The 19,222-nt window shown below is 34.0% G+C and overlaps 1 protein-coding gene across 2 annotated transcripts in view; it reads right to left on the bottom strand.

Annotated features, from left to right (window-relative positions):
• The window catches only part of LOC106459301 (BMP-binding endothelial regulator protein-like), a 128,381-nt gene extending 121,490 nt beyond the window's left edge, over positions 1-6,891 (bottom strand). For both annotated transcript variants that reach the window (XM_022385758.1, XM_022385759.1), the window contains exon 1: positions 6,683-6,891. In XM_022385758.1, the coding sequence (XP_022241466.1) occupies positions 6,683-6,797 (115 nt within the window). In that variant the 5' untranslated portion in view covers positions 6,798-6,891. The remainder of the gene's footprint in view (positions 1-6,682) is intronic.
• Between the last annotated feature and the right edge of the window lie 12,331 nt (positions 6,892-19,222).

Raw genomic sequence — 19,222 nt, 5'->3', positions numbered from 1 at the left:
TAAACCAACATAGGCTTTAATTTCAAATTTCCTTTAGCATTGCCGCTCAATAAAAGGGTTAGTCTATCCTTTGCAGCTTTATATCCTGACTAGGAACTGTCAGATTTGGCCAGAAAAGTTTTGGAAGGCATCCTTTTCCAAAATAACCCCGTCTCGTCGACGTTAAAAATTTGTTCATCTGAATACCCTCCTTCTTCCACAATTTTCTTCAGAACTTCAGGATAATCATCAGCAGCTTCCTTATCTGCACTAGCTGCTTCCCCTGTAATTCTTACATTGTGCAGGCTAGTTCTTTTGAATTCCTTTAAGCACTGATCTCATAAAAGAAAAAACATTAAGTCTCTTTTCAATCTTAAAAGAAGAAAAGTTCAAAGACGAGACAAAGGAGTTCCATGCTAGTGCTGGATGGTTTGAGAAGTTTAAGAAAAGAACTAGCCTGCACAATGTAAGAATTACAGGGCAAGCAGCTAGTGCAGATAAGGAAGCTGTTGATGAATATCCGGAATTTTCTTCTTTTAAGATTGAAAAGAGACTTAATGATTTTTGTTTTATGAGATCAGTGCTTAAAGGAATTCTTTTCTGGTTACAGTCCTCTATCCAGATAGTTAGCAATCTTTCTAATTCAATCATGATAACATTTTGATTTCGAGTGGTATGCACACATGATAAGTTTGAAGCATTTTGTATTCATCAGCTTTACCTAAAATTACTTTTACTGTTGACTCACCTAGTTTGTGCTCTAGGCCTATTTTTGATTTCGAGACACCATCTTCACTTTTTCTTATGATTTCTATTTTTTCTTCTAAAGAAATAACTTTTCGAGTTTTCCTTACAACTTCACTTTCATCTTCACTAAGTCTTTTGCTCATGTTTAGGAAAAGGTAGTACGTTAAAATGTCTAAAGTACAAAAAAATTATTTCAAAGATGCACAAATGGCTTGAGTAGTTAGGCTAATAGCAGACAACTAATTACTTAGATGATGTAATAACTAGAGTGTCCACCCCGAGGCAATAATTTTTTACCCCGGGGAACGGGTTCCCCGTGAAAAAAAATTTAACCCGGGGTGCAGCCCGGGGTAAAAAATATTTGAAATAAAAGATACTTGATTAAGATTTTCGTTGATTTATAAATCGTATTTAAAAAAAATATCTAACAAATAACAAGGCTGACAAAGTTTTATCACTTTTTTGTTCAAGCTTGTCGTAAAAGTAAACAGATCTGGAAAATCTCACAGTATAAAAAAAACACATGTTACAGAATTTAAGTCTAATCGAATACTCATACGTCACTTTCAAAATACCTCTATAAGACGTCATTTTTATTAAGTTTAAAGCATTATAATAAAACAATTATTCAGTGAGCTCAAATCTATGTGAATTAGAGCGATTAAAGAAAATTTAAAAAAAGCGATTAAACTCATAGCCAACGATTTCTTCAGATATTTCTTCTCTCAAAATGTTTCTCTTTCATTTTCCAAATTCCTTTCACCAGCCCTAGCAAAGGTTTTACCCTTTTTCACTGCCTTATATTTCAAATCTATGGTGCGTTTCCTATAAACAACGTCGATCATCATGATAACAATGGTTTTTATGAATTATTATTATGAAAAAGATATTTGTTCAGTAAAATAGTAAAGATTTGCCTCGGGGTATTTCAAGTATTTTACCCCGGGGCAAGGGGTGAAAAAATCGCTAAAATACCCCGGGGTGACGGGATCGGAGTCCCCAGGGTGAACACTCTAGTAATAACTTGACAAGTAAAATACTTACCCATTTTCTATTTTTAATTATTTTTTTTAATTTTTAATTTCAGTGCCTAAAACTTACTTTTCAATTACTATGGTTAAAATGAAATGTGTGTTACCGCATTAATCGAGTATTATGCATGCACTAATCGAATATTGGTTATAAAAAAATTAAGCGCACTAAACGAAAACGTATTAATCGAGGGATCCCTGTAAATGTATTTCCAAAATAAAAAGGACAGATGTTTGTATACATAGGTCGTCCAGGAAATGAAGTTTGATTGGTCTTACTGAGAAAGTTTGTTTGTTTGTAATTATGCAAAAAGCTACACAATGGGCTATCTTTGCTCTGCCCACCACGGGTATCGAAACCCGGTTTCTAGCGTTGTAAGTCAGCAGACATACCGCTGTGCCACTGGCGGGCTACAGAGAAAGATAAAAAACTGGATAATATAAACAACATTTATCGTTCACAACTGGCATATTCTAGCTTGTTCGCACAGTGGTTAATATAATTATGAAACAACATTATATTTATAACTGTATAAAGATACCTTGGAACTTCAACATAAACCTACAACTCTCGTAGAATATAACTGTCAATAGTTAGGAAGTTGTCTTGAGTTGTTATCGTAAATTAGTGATAACTAACTAAGTATTTAATTTAATATTATCTGAAATTAAGCATAACATTGGTCAATAGATACGTCATTTAACGATCGATCTTATCTCAAAATTTGGGACAATAAGTACAATAACGATGGCCCCTATATCCCAATCGTCAATACACCATGTTCTATAATATCGTCGCATCAGAATGTCCTTGAATATTTCTTTCAAAACATGTAACAGTTGTAAAACAAATGACATTTTCCATTCCTTGAAAAATGAAAAAAAGAAAAGAGAGAGAGAGAGAGAAAAAATACGCATGGTACAAAGAAAATTCCATGCAGTGGAATTCCTCTGATAATACAAAGCTATGCTTGTAAAAACCCGAAAAGTAGACAATCAGTCATACTCCTTTTTTTTTATCAATTATAGTCCTGATTTAAAATACATGAATAATTTTTGTTCTATATTTCGGTTACAACTTTTCCTTTTCAAAAGCAAATACATTTTTCTTATAGTTGAAGAACTTATGATTTAGCTATTTCCAAAGCCAACATTTTTATTTTATTTTACGTTTTTATGACATAAGAGTTATAGTCTGGAAAGAATCAAGAAGTCCTAAGTTTCAAATACAAATTGCTAAATTATTTCCGACTTTTCTTATCTATTCTCGATATATATACCTTTCAAAACTGGTTTTCCTGAACTTTTCACTTGTATTCCTCCTCCCCCCCCCCTCTACGATTCTAAAACACATTTTAATGTTCTTTCTTCCACTTTCTCCTTTTTCATTACCCGAAAGATTTGGAGCGGAATAGAATATCAATCGGATATGAACAAATGTGTAAATAAATTAGGTTCTCGCCAAAGTATCACTACAAGCATCACATGAAATGATATTACTACTCATGATGTCCTGAAAGTATCATTATAAATCACCTTGATGTTATTTACTTAATTCGGGTTTATTTTGCTTTAAAACTTTTCTTAACGATTTCAGAGCCAACCAACTGCTAATAAGTTTTCCTTCCTGTTGCTAACACAGTCCACTAATTTTAGCAATAAATTTATTTTATGTTTAGGTTCAGCTTAGTTAGATTCGGTTCATGGCTTGTTTGTTGGTTTGTAGTATAAGCACAAAGATACACAATGGGCTATCTGTGCTCTGCCAACCACGGGTATCAAAACCCGGTTTTTAGCGTTGTAAGTCCGCAGACATACCGCCGTGTCACAGGGGGTCAGTTCATGGCATTTGACATTCATTTCTCAAGAGGAGTAGCCCTTAAACAAATATAAAAAGGGTTAACTGTGCTTTTTAAGAATTGTTTGGATACGGTAATACAGAATTATGTCACTTCAAAAGGAAAAGGAGAGCCATGGTGCCATGGCCAACATTTCTAGCATGCACCTGTCCATTTGGTTCACGGCGAATACCCGACCACTCGATGTGCAATGCCACCAACACCACACTTATAGCTGGAAGAATATTATATAACACCTTTTCCAAGGCGGGATATTTGGGAAGCGATATCATTAAACAATGTAGAGACAAAGAACACAACATTTCGAATAACGAAACCTTCAGTACTTTGCTTCGAAAAAATCTTATACAGCAGAGCATTAAGAATAGCAACAAGATCTTAAGTTGCATCCCGAGCCAGAGCAGCAGCACCTTTATTCTGAAAGTCCTTTCAAAATAAGTAACAATTTATAGTGTATAAACCACTACAGCAATCAGTGTGTGTGTTCATATTCATGTAAAATCACTTAGGTCACTAAAGTAGGATCCCAGATTCTGCGTGTACTTCTCCCTCTTTTGTGCAGTGGTATAGTGGAAATTCTGTGGAGACTACTTCAAGACGTATGGTTCTATTAACTATAGTGGAAAGTCTGTGGAGACTACTTCAAGATTTGTGGTTCTATTAACTACAGTGGAAAGTCTGTGAACACTATACTTCAAGATGTGTTGTTCTATTAACTGTAGTGGAAAGTCTGTGGAAACTACTTCAAGACGTATGGTTCTATTAACTATAGTGGAAAGTCTGTGGAGACTACTTCAAGATTTGTGGTTCTGTTAACTACTGTGGAAAGTCTGTGGAGACTACTTCAAGATTTGTGGTTCTATTAACTATAGTGGAAATTCTGTGGAGACTACTTCAAAATGTATGGTTCTATTAACTATAGTGGAAAGTCTGTGGAGACTACTTCAAAATGTATGGTTCTATTAACTATAGTGGAAATTCTGTGGAGACTACTTCAAAATGTATGGTTCTATTAACTATAGTGGAAAGTCTGTGGAGACTACTTCAAAATGTATGGTTCTATTAACTATAGTGGAAATTAGGTGGAGACTAATTCAAGATGTATGGTTCTATTACCTATAGTGGAAAGTCTGTGAACACTATACTTCAAGATTTGTGGTTCTATTAACTATAGTGGAAATTCCGTGGAGACTACTTCAAGATTTGTGATTCTATTAACTATAGTGGAAATTCTGTGGAGACTACTTCAAGATGTATGGTTCTATTAACTGTAGTGGGAAGTCTGTGGAGACTACTTCAAGATTTGTGGTTCTATTAACTATAGTAGAAAGTCTGTGAACACTATACTTCAAGATGTGTGGTTCTATTAACTATAGTGGAAAGTCTGTGGACATTACTTAGAGACGTATGGTTCTATTAACTATAGTGGAATGTCTGTGGGCATTACTTAGAGACGTATGGTTCTATTAACTATGAAAGTCTGTGGAGACTAGTTCAAGATATGTGGTTCTATTAAGTATAGTGGAAAGTCTCTGAAGACTACTTCAAGATGTGTGGTTGTATTAACTACAGTGGAAAGTCTGTGAACACTATACTTCAAGATGTGTGGTTCTATTAACTATAGTGGAAAGTCTTGGAGACTAGTTCAAGATGTGTAGTTCTATTAAGTATAGTGGAAAGACTCTGGAGAGTACTTCAAGATGTGTAGTTCTGTTGACTTTGTCCTCCTTTCCGAAAGTGTATTACCATGTAAACTGTGATTTTAGCCGATTGTGATCGATGGAGGACTAATAGTTCCATAAGCCTCTTATTAAATACAATAAGTCATCAATAATAAAACACAGCTTTTCTTCAGATATCTTTACAACTTTAACTTTACAACAGTGGATGTGTATAAGCCACTATAGTTGTGTGTTCATATTCATGTAAAATCACTTAGGTCACTAAAGTAGGATCTCAGATTCTGCGTGTACTTTTGTTGCTTGGACACTGATTGCAAGTTGTGATAACTGTTAAAAGATTCCGATCAAAGTGAGAAAATGTCTTTGTTCTACATTTAAGTGAACATGATGGTATGTGTAATGTATTTGCTGCCTTTGGGAGGGTTCTCATTACATTAATGTCCCAAAGCGAAAACATCATGTAAGTGGTCTAAAGAAAACTTGTGTTCAACTGTTATCAAATGTTATCACACAAAAAACTTGAATTTTTCAGTTTCAAACATATCATCTTGTGACTTATTTTTTATAAGTTTACGTTGCAACTAGAATACAAGTTTTGTTCATCTGAATTAACAAGAGAATCAAAGGTACCTTATGTAGATGCCCAAGTTCTTATCAATTGATTCATCGAACCAAAGTATCTGTGTTTGATATCTTAAAATAAGTTTTCAAAAATGAGTTTTAGTTATTATAAACTAAAAACAAAATACGCGGCTCAATTAAACTCCTTAAAACTAGTTTAATAACGTCAGTTATAGTTGACTTAATAAAGGCACATTTTTAGCCTACCCCATTCTAGTTTTATTTGCTTACCTAGTCTACAAATTCTTTTAAAATATCACCACAAGTAATGATATGCTGCTTGTACACTCTCTTTTCTTCAAATGTTTAAGTTACCATATTTCTTTTTTGTAGCTTCTTTAAGTTTATACATTATATTTTTTATTACAAAATACGTACTTTTTTCCTATGGAAATACTGACACAACTTATTCTAACTCTGTGCAGGAAAATATGCAATTATCAGTTGTAAAACGATCAATTAAATCAACCTAAGAATTCGTCTCAAGTTGACAAAATCTAAATAAAATGGGGTAGAACGTTTAATCCTACAGACACTCATTATGAAGCTTATAATACCGAAGAAAATGCTTTCATAAAAAAAAATCCTGTAATTTCATTCTCTTTATATTTACTAAAAATAAAAACTTAGTACGTGTGAATGATTAGTATTCTAAAAACATGAGAGCTATGTACGTGTATACATGCTAAGTTATATTTATTTTTTAGTTTAACTGTAAAACTTTTGCATATTATAGATCTTAAGAAAAAATCAATAGCCCTACCTTCGATGATACTCCCAGATACTGGGCTGTTGAGGGTCATAACCAGGATAATCATTATAATGACAGTCTGAACAACAAACCTGACCATGGTTAACCTTTGGTCATTCGGTTTCATATTAATATGTGCTCTATCTTCAGATTATGTTAACTTATTCATTAAGATCTGATCAAGATGCTGAAAATATTTTGGATAGTCCGTAAACATAAGTAGTAAAAGCATTAAGGAAAAGTGATTCACTCTTTTTCCAGCCGTGGAACACGTGGTTCGTTTTGTTTCGAGTACAGCCTGTAAAAAGTCAGTGCATGGCAAATCGTGTATCGCTCACGTTGTTCCTTCGTTTCTTTACTGGCCGCCGATAGTAAACGCTGTTCCATTTATCAGTTATCTTAGAGTACAACGACAGTGGCGCCCTCGCTTTCGATATAAACCGCCCCTCACTCCATACTCCCTCTACTTTCCCAGCACGGAATGTGCAAGGTAGTGGGAAAGTGGCCACTCTGCGAGCTGCGTGGTCGACCGGAGGAAAGATCGTTTTGAAAAACTAACAGTAGCGGCACCTACGTGAAGGTGTACAATCTAATATTCTCTGGACAAACAATAGCTTCAGTAGCAGGCATTGAATGTCTCGAGTCCAGCGCCGGCTGGGGTACAACCGAGACCAGAGGCTTACTCCATTACTACACTATTACTAAGCGGTAGCCGGACACTCGAGATCTTCTTGGTGTGACCGGAGATTAATTTTTGCAAGAAAAGTGTCATTTTTAACTATAATAAGCCGTATATAATAACATAAATAAAAGGATTGTATCAAAGATACAAACTAAAAACATGTAAGTATTATACATACAATCGTCACTCAATCAAATAATTTTCTAAATGGTTTGAAAGGTCATTTTGTTGAATTAAAGTTTAGAAGTGTATTTATATACGGTTGTATCCATGATATTGTAGTCAAAGGATGATAATTAAAGGTAACGTTTTATCCTTTCTTTAAATTAAAATTAACAAATGTGGGCTGCTTTTGTACTATTGTAAACATAAACCTACTCTCTATGCAAAAGGGGCCGAATATGATCCAAGATTAGCGTGTCCGGACTGTGGATCGGGTTATTCATGGTTCGCCACTAATAGCCACAAAAAACTCACTCCTTATTTTTGGGAGTGGGTGCGCTATAAGAGTAGTACTCAATTCCTGTTATTCGATGAGACAACAATAGCCCTAGACTTGACAATGGATGCCTTATAAGGTTAGGTCCCGATTAAATAAATTAACAACTTTCTGTAAAACACGTCACACTGTAAAATTCTTCCTTCTCCCAGTCTGTGGTCCAAGTCATTGAGTACGAATATCTGCACTCTAATTTAACTAATCTGTTCTTATATACAAGAAGAATGTATTACGTTGTTTATCAGTTTGCTTGAGCTATAATAAGGCTTCTCTGTCATAAGGATGAAGAACTAAAAATGCACAAAAACAAACACCGAAAAAATTAGAAAAACTTAAAAATTTTGATCAACACAGCCGACCCTGTTAGAGGTTGTTAGTTTTGCCCACAGGAGCAGTTTAAAATCAAAGATCCGCCAACTGGATGTTATCTTTAGATCAATCTTCTGCCTGCAGGACCCCGCCTGTTCTACTAGTTAATCTTTTGCAGAATCCAGCGAATACCTGACCAGTTGTATTTTCATAGTTTCTGAAGTGCCAGTTAACATGTTTGAACAAGTTCCTTCTCCACGTTAACTGGTAGAACAAACAAACTGAAACTAAGAATAGTTTCAATTATATCATGTCCTTATCTAAGACACCAGAAGTAAATTTCGAAGTTTAACATTTTTTTCTTTTACATGTCAATTTTGGTACAAGGAATCGTGGATTGTTTTCATTTAAGCATTTTGAACTTCGATATGAATATTTTTATTTTAGAGTGATTATATGTATTATAATATCGACAGGTAAATTTAGTTTTTCTCTTCAAAAACACAAAATGAAAAGCGAGGATATCAGAAAATATGTTTTGTCTATCGTAATTGAAGTAAATACATTAGTATTTCTAACGTTATAATGACGGTTTATAAAACTAGTAACATTTTAAACTTGACTCATTACTGACTATTTAAAAAAATATCATGCTAAATTTCATACACATTACCATTATCTTTAAAGCGAAATTCGTTTTAAAGAAGTAATTTACTATTCATAAACTTTGACTTTTATGTAAATATTAAGAATGTAACATTTTGAATAGCATACCCTAAAAAATTCAAATTATTTTTGTATTTATCTTTTAAAAAGTTATAATAAATAAACTAACGATTATAAAAAGTAACTTGTACATTATTAGATTTTGGTCTAAAGTATGCCTAGCGTTCTCTCGGTCATCTTATCATTTCTGTCTTTGAAATATTAAACAAAAAACATATCTTAGGGCTTTGTTGAATTTGGTTGTTGTTAAGCGCAAAAGACTATATGTGCATTGCCCACCACCACGGATATAGAAACACGAATTTTAGCGTTGTAAGCGTGCAGACTTACCGTTGAGCCAGTGGAGGCCATTTTAGGGTTTGAAGTACTTAAAGACAACCGACAAACTCATGATTCTTCAAGTTAATAAAATTTTTTAATAACTATTGTTTAGGCTTTTCATTATAAAAACTTCTGCAGAAATATTCTATTCTACCTTCCAATCTATTTCCGCCCAGTGGTGCAGCGAGAAGTCTGCTTATGACGCTAAAAATCAGGTATCGATACCCGTGATTGGTAGAACACAGATAGCTCATTATCCAGTTTTGCGCTTAACAACAACCAGACTGAACTGATTAATTATAGCGTCATTTTTAACAGCCACAGTTTTCACAGCATGATTTAAGGTTGAAATGTTATTTTCTGGCCCATAAGAAATAAATAAAAATATATTTTTAAAAAGGACAGTTGACGCTGAACTGTGGTCGTCTTGTTTGTACTTTGTTAAATCATAAAATAAGAAGCCGACGTACAGGGAAGCATTAGTCAATGTTAACTTGTCTTCTTTTGTTTCTTTATAAATGTGTTATCTGTGGTCTTCTCACTACGGTTATCGAAATCCGGTTTTTAGTGTTATGAGCAGCCAGATTTACCTCTGACCCACTAGGGGGCGTTGACTTGTCAATCCTTTAAGGCTTCGGAGAGGTTACGAGATTTTCCTACCGATACTCTTCTAATCAGATTTCTGACTTCCGTGAGCTTATGGTATTTCTTCCCGAGGTGTGGAGGCGACTTTCTTATTCTAACCTCTTTAAATACAAATATGCAGTAGTCTGTTGGTCAACTGCTTAACGACTTCACCACCATCGGAATAACCTGCTGCTAACTATAGCTATGCTAAGAACCAAGGCGTCGCTTGATGGAAACATAGCCGGAAAGAAATTAATTATTGTTCCTGGTTTGACATTGTATAACATCAAACACGTCTTCAAATGTTAAAAGTTTCGAATTATGTACATAAAGTGTTTTAAAACAAAATATTTCTTTTCATAGAGTTATGGTATCAGATTCTTGTTAACTACTTTACAAACTTGAAGGATCGAGTGGATCAGCGAAACTTAAACCGACAGAGGTGAATACAAGAAACAAATGTTCAATTCATAATAAAACAAAAATATTGATTTATTTAACTAATCAAGTGTTAGAGTCAACTCGTGCTACATTAAAAATAACGAAAATATTCCTCGAATCACTTTTATTTTCAGCCCTGATCAACAGTTTACTACGCTACACACGTGTAGCTCACAGTACACACGTGTAGAATTTGTCCCTAACTTTTACTTTTTTTTAGAGATTAATTAGTTCCACAACAGTATTTTATTCAGAAAACATGGTTTCGTTTGCTGTTGCTTTTTTTAAAAATAATCTTTTTACTTATGAAAATATTACCTCTAATGCTTTATGTTGGGATAATTCATTAATTCTTAAACGAAATCTGTAGCAGTTATTCGGTAATTTAATTTGTGTTGTGTTTTATGCGTATTTAAAACTGAAATTTAAGGTAGGTTAGGTTAAGTAGTCTATTTTGAAAAACTACTGCCAACAAAAACGTTGTCTTCATAACGTTAATTTGACGTCTGCTAGCGACCGAAACCTTGTTTATAGGTGGGTTATTTTAACGTATGCATGGTCAGACAGACATAATGTTTAAAAACGTTATTTGTAATATGCTTACCAGAGAAACAATGTTTAGAAAAGTTGTTTGGATATTGTTACAATGGGAACAATGTGAAGTTAAGTTATATCCTTAAACAGATTGTTTTTAATTATTACGTTTTGTTCATATTGAATGTATTCCAAGCTTATACCCGTCGTGTTTGTTGTTAGCTTATTATCTAACACATTACCGATAGATTATTTTATAATCTGTTTAATTTTAATTCCGAGGTTTGGTATAGGTATTTACTATGTGTTTATAAGGTGCATATATAGGTTATTTTAACTTCTATTTAATCTTAAGACCAAGGTTTGGTATAAGTCTTTACTGTGTGTTTATAATAGACACATATAGATTATTTAATCGTCAATTTAATCTTAAGATCAAGGTTTAGTATAAATCTTTACTGTGTTTATAATGGGTACGTGTAGGTTATTTTAATATCTATTAAATCTTAAGATCGAGGTTTAGTATACATCTTTACTGTGTTTATAATGGGTACGTGTAGGTTATTTTAGCATCTATTAAATCTTAAGATCGAGGTTTAGTATACATCTTTACTGTGTTTATAATGGGTACGTGTAGGTTATTTTAGCATCTATTAAATCTTAAGATCGAGGTTTAGTATACATCTTTACTGTGTTTATAATGGGTACGTGTAGGTTATTTTAGCATCTATTAAATCTTAAGATCGAGGTTTAGTATACATCTTTACTGTGTTTATAATGGGTACGTGTAGGTTATTTTAATATCTATTAAATATTAAAATCGAGGTTTAGTATACATCTTTACTGTGTTTATAATGGGTACGTGTAGGTTATTTTAGCATCTATTAAATCTTAAGATCGAGGTTTAGTATACATCTTTACTGTGTTTATAATGGGTACGTGTAGGTTATTTAACGTTCTTTGATTTTATTTAAACGTCTGTCCATAATCAAAGAGATTATACATAATAAAATTTAATATATCATTATCATCAAGAGATTGTTTACATAAAAATTGTTTTTCGACCAAGACATTTCGTAGACACCTTGTGATTACGATGATGACATTGTTTAGCCAGTTTGTTTCAAAATCTGTTTACAACCGAGACTTTGTTTAGGTAAATTACTCTAATTTATATTTACAGCTGAGGCAATTTATAGACAGTAAGTTCATCTCTGCTTACAGTCGAAACTAACTTTAGATTGCTGCAACAGTTTGTTGAAGACCGTGACATTGTTCAATTAGTTTGTTTTGATAATTGTTTTCAACCAAAACGCTACATAATACATTGGCTTAGTTTTTGGTTGATACCGGTCGTGGTCTAGCCGTTGGCATGCGGGCTGCGTTACGTAATGTCTAAAGCTCTCTCCACGATGCCTTTAAACGAACACGCTTCGCACTTTTAGTTGATGTGCTTTATAATAGTGACAGTCAATTGTGGCAGCGGTTGATATGAATGGCTCTAATCCCTCTGGTTATTAGCTCGAGACTGTAGACTTTAACTCCACGAGTCTCTTACCAGGGATAAGGTGCCCGTTCAGGTTGGAAATTTCAATTCCTAAAATTCGTGATAATGATATATACATGTTTGACAGTTTATTTTAATTTCCTTTTGTATTGAGATATGTTGATTTGATGCCTGGCTGCGCACGAGACATTTTTTTGAATCAGTATAATACCGAAAGTAATGTTTTTTTTTAAGGAATTGAAGTATGTAAATTTTAATAATCCGATTATCGTTCATCTGTTAGTGGATATACTCGCCCTGTTTAAAAAAAAACATTAATAATAATGATTAACAACCCATTAAATTTTTGTTATAGGACGCCGTTACTTCATTCTTAAGAAGGTAACAAACTAGTTCAGTGTTAACAATACTGATTATCTAAGCAAGAACTCAATATATTGTTACAGTGTACTGTAACTTCCAGCATTGAATAAAGGTGGCGCTAGTTCTCTTCGAAGAAGACTACAATTGTTAGGCACAGAAAGTACAATCTATAATTTCGGACATAAAATTTGAGTTGATAATCGATGCTTGAATACCAGCGCATTTACAACGAAAATGTACTTCAGTTTACCAGTGGCTTCTACGAATGTTGCAAACTGTAAACGTTTTAAAAGTTAAACTACCCCAAAAAATGTGAGGCAGCATTAGAGCATGTTTATAAGGTATTTTATATTGAAGTTTGGTGGCTGTAGTTGAAAAGTGTGCTCATTATTATGTCTGTTCATATGGAACTTATGAACTAGTATAGGGTTATACTGTATTTTTAGCCAACTGGTCCTCTTTCCTATTCCATGTTTTACTATATTTTTTAACCAACTTGTCCTTTTGTCCATTCCAGTGACTAATGTATTCTAGCAGAGACGCCCCCCTCCCCTCCGATTCATACAACAAAATATTTTAGTGGGAGAAATTAGAAGCACCTAGATGTTGATGTCGAGGGTACGATGTTGAGAAAAGGACAAATGTGAAGACCACTGAATTGATTTCCGAACATGCTTACCTTGCCGCTTGTTTGGTCATCTTTTGGAAAGAGTTTTTATACATGTTTTTAAAGATTTCTCTAACCTTATCTTATCTAAGGTAAAAAGAGAGAAGAGATGTTAACAGCTTGGTCTAGCAGATTTGATGTGTTACCTGCCTCAATGGATTAAACGGTCAGGTGTATCTGATTTAGTTTACCTAATATCTTCCATATTCCCAAATCTTTATATTTGTACATAGACTAAACTTATTATTAACCGAACCCAAGTGTTTCAAAACTTGACTTTCAACGTATCTTTTTATTAGCAAAACGTCTTGCTGGCTCATTAGCCAAAGGGGATTAAAAACTGTTCCTGTTTTATTTTCCTTTAATTAAATATTTTATTTTACACATTTCAGTGAACGTCGCTGTTTAAGTTTTTATGAATTCTTTAGTTCCGTGTCATTATATTCTGCCTAATACAAAGAATAAGGTTAAAAATTAATCACAGCAATTTTTATCGTGGTCTAAATTAACCCTACCTTATCTTTTTATCTCAGATTTATCTTACTTAATAATTACCATTTTCAGTTTATCCTAAACGACTTTTATACTATCTTGTTCTATTACCCATAAAACCACGATGTCATATCGATGACAATAAGTTGGCAAGTTGGACAACTGTTTGGCAAATGATCTTTAATTATAGTTTGTGCAAGGGAATGCACTTGTTTTACCTTAATTTGGATCACAAGTTTGTTATAAATGGGAACCCCCCTCAATAGGTAACTGAAGAAAAGGATCTTGGCATAATAATAGATAAGCCACTGAAGCCGTCAATGCAGTGCTATGTTGTTAGAAGTAAAGATAATAGAATTTTAGGGTCTCGCTTAGTTTTAAAATGTGTTTGAAGAATACGGTGTAAAACCAAATAATCTTCTACAAAGTCAGAGAAACACAATCTAGCTAATAATATGTTACTTCCCCGGAAAGTAGAAACATCTCTCAGCAACTTCAATAAACTTGGCATGCTTCCAACGCGGATGGGGCCTTGCAACGTATAAGACATCATCTGGCACAAACCGCTTTATTTATAATGCTAGTTTTCTAAATTATAGGCTTCCTCGCACCTGTTTTATGTATCTATGTATACGGCGTATTATTCCTTTCGAAACAATAGTAACTGAATCTGCCCCAAGAACTAGCAGTTCAAGTGCTATAGGTAGATAACAGAAGGTTGCTCTGTCGTATGAACACGGTCACAAGCGATAGAGCAAAGCGCCCTCGTGGTATGGATGGAATGTGCCCTTGACCAAGGCTAATTAGCTTTAGTTCTACTATCCAAGGTTGGAGAAATGTAGTTATTGGGCTCGACCTGTTCCGTTGTTTGCATATGGAAGCCAAGTATAAGAAAACTCAGGGTTTCAATAGCAAGCTGTTATATTAACTGTTAGTATTAATCGCTTTCATTAGGAATTATAACAAAATGTTTGTTCATGAGAGCTTCTGAAGAAGACGTGAAGGTAATTGTGCTCCTAATTGGTTGGGAAAAGTTAGCTGATGAATAGGTTTCTAGGATTATGCTAATATTATTGATATTAACCTTTCACTATAAATTCTTTCCAAAAAGCGTTATGAGCACTTATTTTTAATTACTGTGACATTTTTCTCATATCTGAATTCAAGTTCAGCAAAGATGTAAATTCATTTGACTTGTTAAGAATAATGAGCACATGGGTGAAGCTTGTTTACTGAAACATTAATACTACAAGCAGACACCGATAATTAGTGTGTTCATGGTTCCTAGCAAAACATTGGACATATACTAGAGAGTGTTTAAAAAGAAACAAAATACCTATCATCGACGATGTCACAAAATGGGTACAAAGAAACAAATAATCTGTCAGCAATGATGTCACAACTGGGGTACAAAAGAAACAAATAATCTGTCATCGATGATGTCACAAGTTGGGTAAAAAGAAACAAATAATCTGTCAGCGATGATGTCACAAGTTGGGTAAAAAGAAACAAATAATCTGTCAGCGATGATGCCACAAGTTGGGTAAAAAGAAACAAATAATCTGTCAGCTATGATGTCACAAGTTGGGTATAAAGAAACAAATAATCTGTCAGCGATGATGTCACAAGTTGGGTAAAAAGAAACAAATAATCTGTCATCGATGATGTCACAAGTTTGATAGAAAGAAACAAATAATCTGTCAGCGATGATGTCACAAGTTGGGTACAAAGAAACAAATAATCTGTCAGCGACGATGTCACAAGTTGGGTACAAAGAAACAAATAATCTGTCAGCGATGATGTCACAAGTTGGGTAAAAAGAAACAAATAATCTGTCACCTATGATGTCACAAGTTGGGTAAAAAGAAACAAATAATCTGTCAGCGATGATGTCACAAATTGGGGTATTTAGAAGCAGAGAGCTAGATATGCCGCGAACTTAGAATCAGATGGTAAAACTACCCACAAGAGTGGTTACTTCAAGACGATATGTGAGTAATATTAACTACTTTGAGTAAAACAGTAACTCTGTTCTGTTGATCTAGAGGCTGGTGTCAAAAATATGTCTTAGAATTATGAAACTATGGCTTTCATGATTGGTTAGAGAAGAATGAGCATCGAACAAAAGGCCTCGTTTGATTACACAGTAAATCGGCAGCGACACTGTTTGCTCAGTTTTTAAGCTATTTGAATAAAATAGCGAAAGTAATTACGTGTTAGCTACAAGCAGGCAAAAAAAGGGGGGGAGGCCCCCTAGATGATGCCATTTGGCGGTTAAGGAAGTTATCATAATATCGTGTTCTGTTGTGTACCTGTTTTAACTTTTGAAGAGGTCACACATGAATTACTAATACTATAAAAAATTTCATATTTTGTCTTGAACGATACATAGCTTGCCGAAAATGAATTAAGCGTTTCTTTCATGTTTCTAGCAATTAGTTTAAGAATTGTAAAGTGTTTATAATGTCAGATAAATAATTATTATATATATGTGTGTGTATATATATATATATATATAAGTAATTATATGGACTCACGTAATTCAAAAAGCTGTTGTTGAAGGCCCAGCATGGCCAGGTGGTTAGGGCGCTCGACTCGCAAACTGTGGGGTCGCAGGTTCGAATCTCCGTCACACCAAACATGCTCGCCCTTTCAGCCGTGGAGGCGTTATAATGTTACGGTCAATCCCACCATTCAATGGTAAAAGAGTAGCCCAAGAGCTGGCAGTTGGGTGGCACAGCGGTATGTCTGCGGATTTACAACGCTAGAAACCGGGTTTCGATATCCGTGGTGGGCAGAGCACAGATAGCCTTTGTGTAGCTTTGTGCATAATTAAAAACAAACTAGTCTTACTCTCTAGTCTTACACTGCTAAATTAGGGACGGCTAGCGCAGATAGCCCTCGTGTAGCTTTGCGCGAAATTCAAAACAAACAAACACACTTTTGTTGAATTAGTATTACATGGAGAGTATTTCGACTGACCATGTCCTTAATTTGTAAACTTCGCCACATGGAATGTACTTCTTTTAAACTAGTGGGTGTTCTAATGGTTGATTTTGCTTTTCCTGTTAAGTACTAATTTGCACCAATCAATCTTAGTGTTTACACTATATATGTATAAAAAAAGATAAGTTTTTCTCAAACTGGAATTAATCACAAAATAAATAAATAAGACACCGTTTTTGTATTTTTTAGTTTCCCATTCAATGGCAGTGTTAATGGTTAAAACTTAATTTCTGAATTTAGAAATTACTGAATTAATTTTTGAAAAATCTGTTTCAGAGCAAAGCCACATTAGGCTATCTGCTGTGTCCACCGCGGGAAATCGAACCCCGGATTTTAGCATTGTAAGTCTGTAACGTACCGTTGTCCCACCGGGGACTTTTTTTAAACAAAATGATAAGTTTACTGGAATCTAAATATTGTACCCCAGTGGCACAGCGGTATGTCTGCAGACTTACACTGCTAGAAAACGGGTTTCGATACCCGTGGTGGGCAGAGCATAGATAGCCCTTTGTGTAGCTTTGTGTTTAATGATAAACCATAATAATTTAAGTATAAATAACGTTATTCAATTAATATGAAACACTTCTACATTTTAGTATAAAACATGTTTAACGTCGTTAGCTGCAGAACATAAGACAATTAGAAATTCATGATAAAATCGTTAAGTATAAAACATGTTTAACGTCGCTAGTTGCAGAACTGATGACAATTAGAAATTCATGATAAAATCGTTAAGTATAAAACATGTTTAACGTCGCTAGTTGCAGAACTGATGAAAATTAGAAATTCATAATGAAATAGTTAAGTATAAAACATGTTTAACGTCGCTAGCTGCAGAGCCAGACGACAATTAGAAATTCATAATAAAATCGTTAAGGATAAAACATGTTTAACGCTGCTAGCTGCAGAACTGGCGACAATTAGAAATTCATGATAAAATCGTTAAGTATAAAACATATTTAACGTCGCTAGTTGCAGAACTGGCGACAATTAGAAATTCATGATAAAATCGTTAAGTATAAAACATATTTAACGTTGCTAGCTGCAGAACTGGCGACAATTAGAAATTCATGATAAAATTGTTAAGTATACAACATGTTTAACGTTGCTAGCTGCAGAACTGACGACAGTTAGAAATTCATGATAAAATCGTGTTATTCTTGATTAAAAACAGACGTTTAAATTGTGACACTTCAGGCGTTAATTAACTAACTATTAACTTAGAATAAATACGAATGTTTTAACAAATTACTTGTTGTTTGTTTTTTATGATGAATTGAATATTCAATTACCATTATTTTCGTATTTTACCGTAAATAAACCATAACTGTCAGTTGTTGGAAAATTTTGTGAAACCAGGTTCTTCAGCATCGTGTGATCTCTTAACAGTTACGTTAGGAATGAACATTGATTTTTTGTAAAGTTTGTCACTACCGGAGGCATAAATATTGGGTTTATAATAAATATGGCCTCCTTGTTTATTTTCATCGTTTTGATTTAATGAATATTTCATTTGCACTTACAGCACGTGCTAAATTAAGCACATACATACATATAAGTTTCAGAGCTACTTCGAATGCAAATACAGTTTTTTTATACAAAACATTACATGCCAGTTCTATATGTTTACATTGCTTAAGATGTTTCTTTCATAATGATTCCATAAGCTTTTCCGTAAAAACTAATATGTAACATTTGAAACTTCCATTGAAACCTTTCAATCTCCTATATGACATCCAACCCTAGCAACGCACCCGTTTTTGTTGCCTGGGTAACATGCAGATAATGTTATTGAAACCTTTCAGTACGCACAAAAAATAAATGTTGGCTCGCTGTCAAATCTCGTATATGACATCCAACCTTAGCAACGCACCGGCATTTGTTACCTGGGTAACATGCAGATAATGTCATTGGTGTTATCATAATCATTACAGATCGCTTTTTTTTTCTTCTATTCTTTGTACTTTCATTTTCTTTCTTACTTAAAAATAAGGGATAAAAAATTGCTTGACACGCACCTGTTCGGCTTCCAGTGAGTGATTATATCAGTATGCCTATGCGAGGCTTGAAGCTGCATGATATCCCGTGTGTGACCTGAACCTTTTGTTTGATACAAAAGAAAGTGGTTATTACAGCAAGTTCTGGGCCTCGCTTCTATAATATATCGACCCTCTCCGCCCCGTGGACCTTAAGGTGGAGTCTCACCTGACTCTGCTCTTAAATCCAGAAATAAAGACGTTCACCATCATCTAGCAACATTGTTTTCAAGGAGGATATATACTTACTTTTTCTGTAGTGCTGACATCTTGTGAATGTTCTTTGAACAACAAAGTTTTTGAAATTTGTACTAATTTATTATTATTACGATAATAATTACT

Source organism: Limulus polyphemus, unplaced genomic scaffold, assembly GCF_000517525.1.
Source record: "Limulus polyphemus unplaced genomic scaffold, Limulus_polyphemus-2.1.2 Scaffold589, whole genome shotgun sequence".
In the NCBI taxonomy this organism is placed as follows: Eukaryota; Metazoa; Arthropoda; class Merostomata; order Xiphosura; family Limulidae; genus Limulus; species Limulus polyphemus.
The sequence above is the reverse complement of the archived record's forward strand: the minus strand, read 5'-3'. Positions and strand labels throughout refer to the sequence as shown.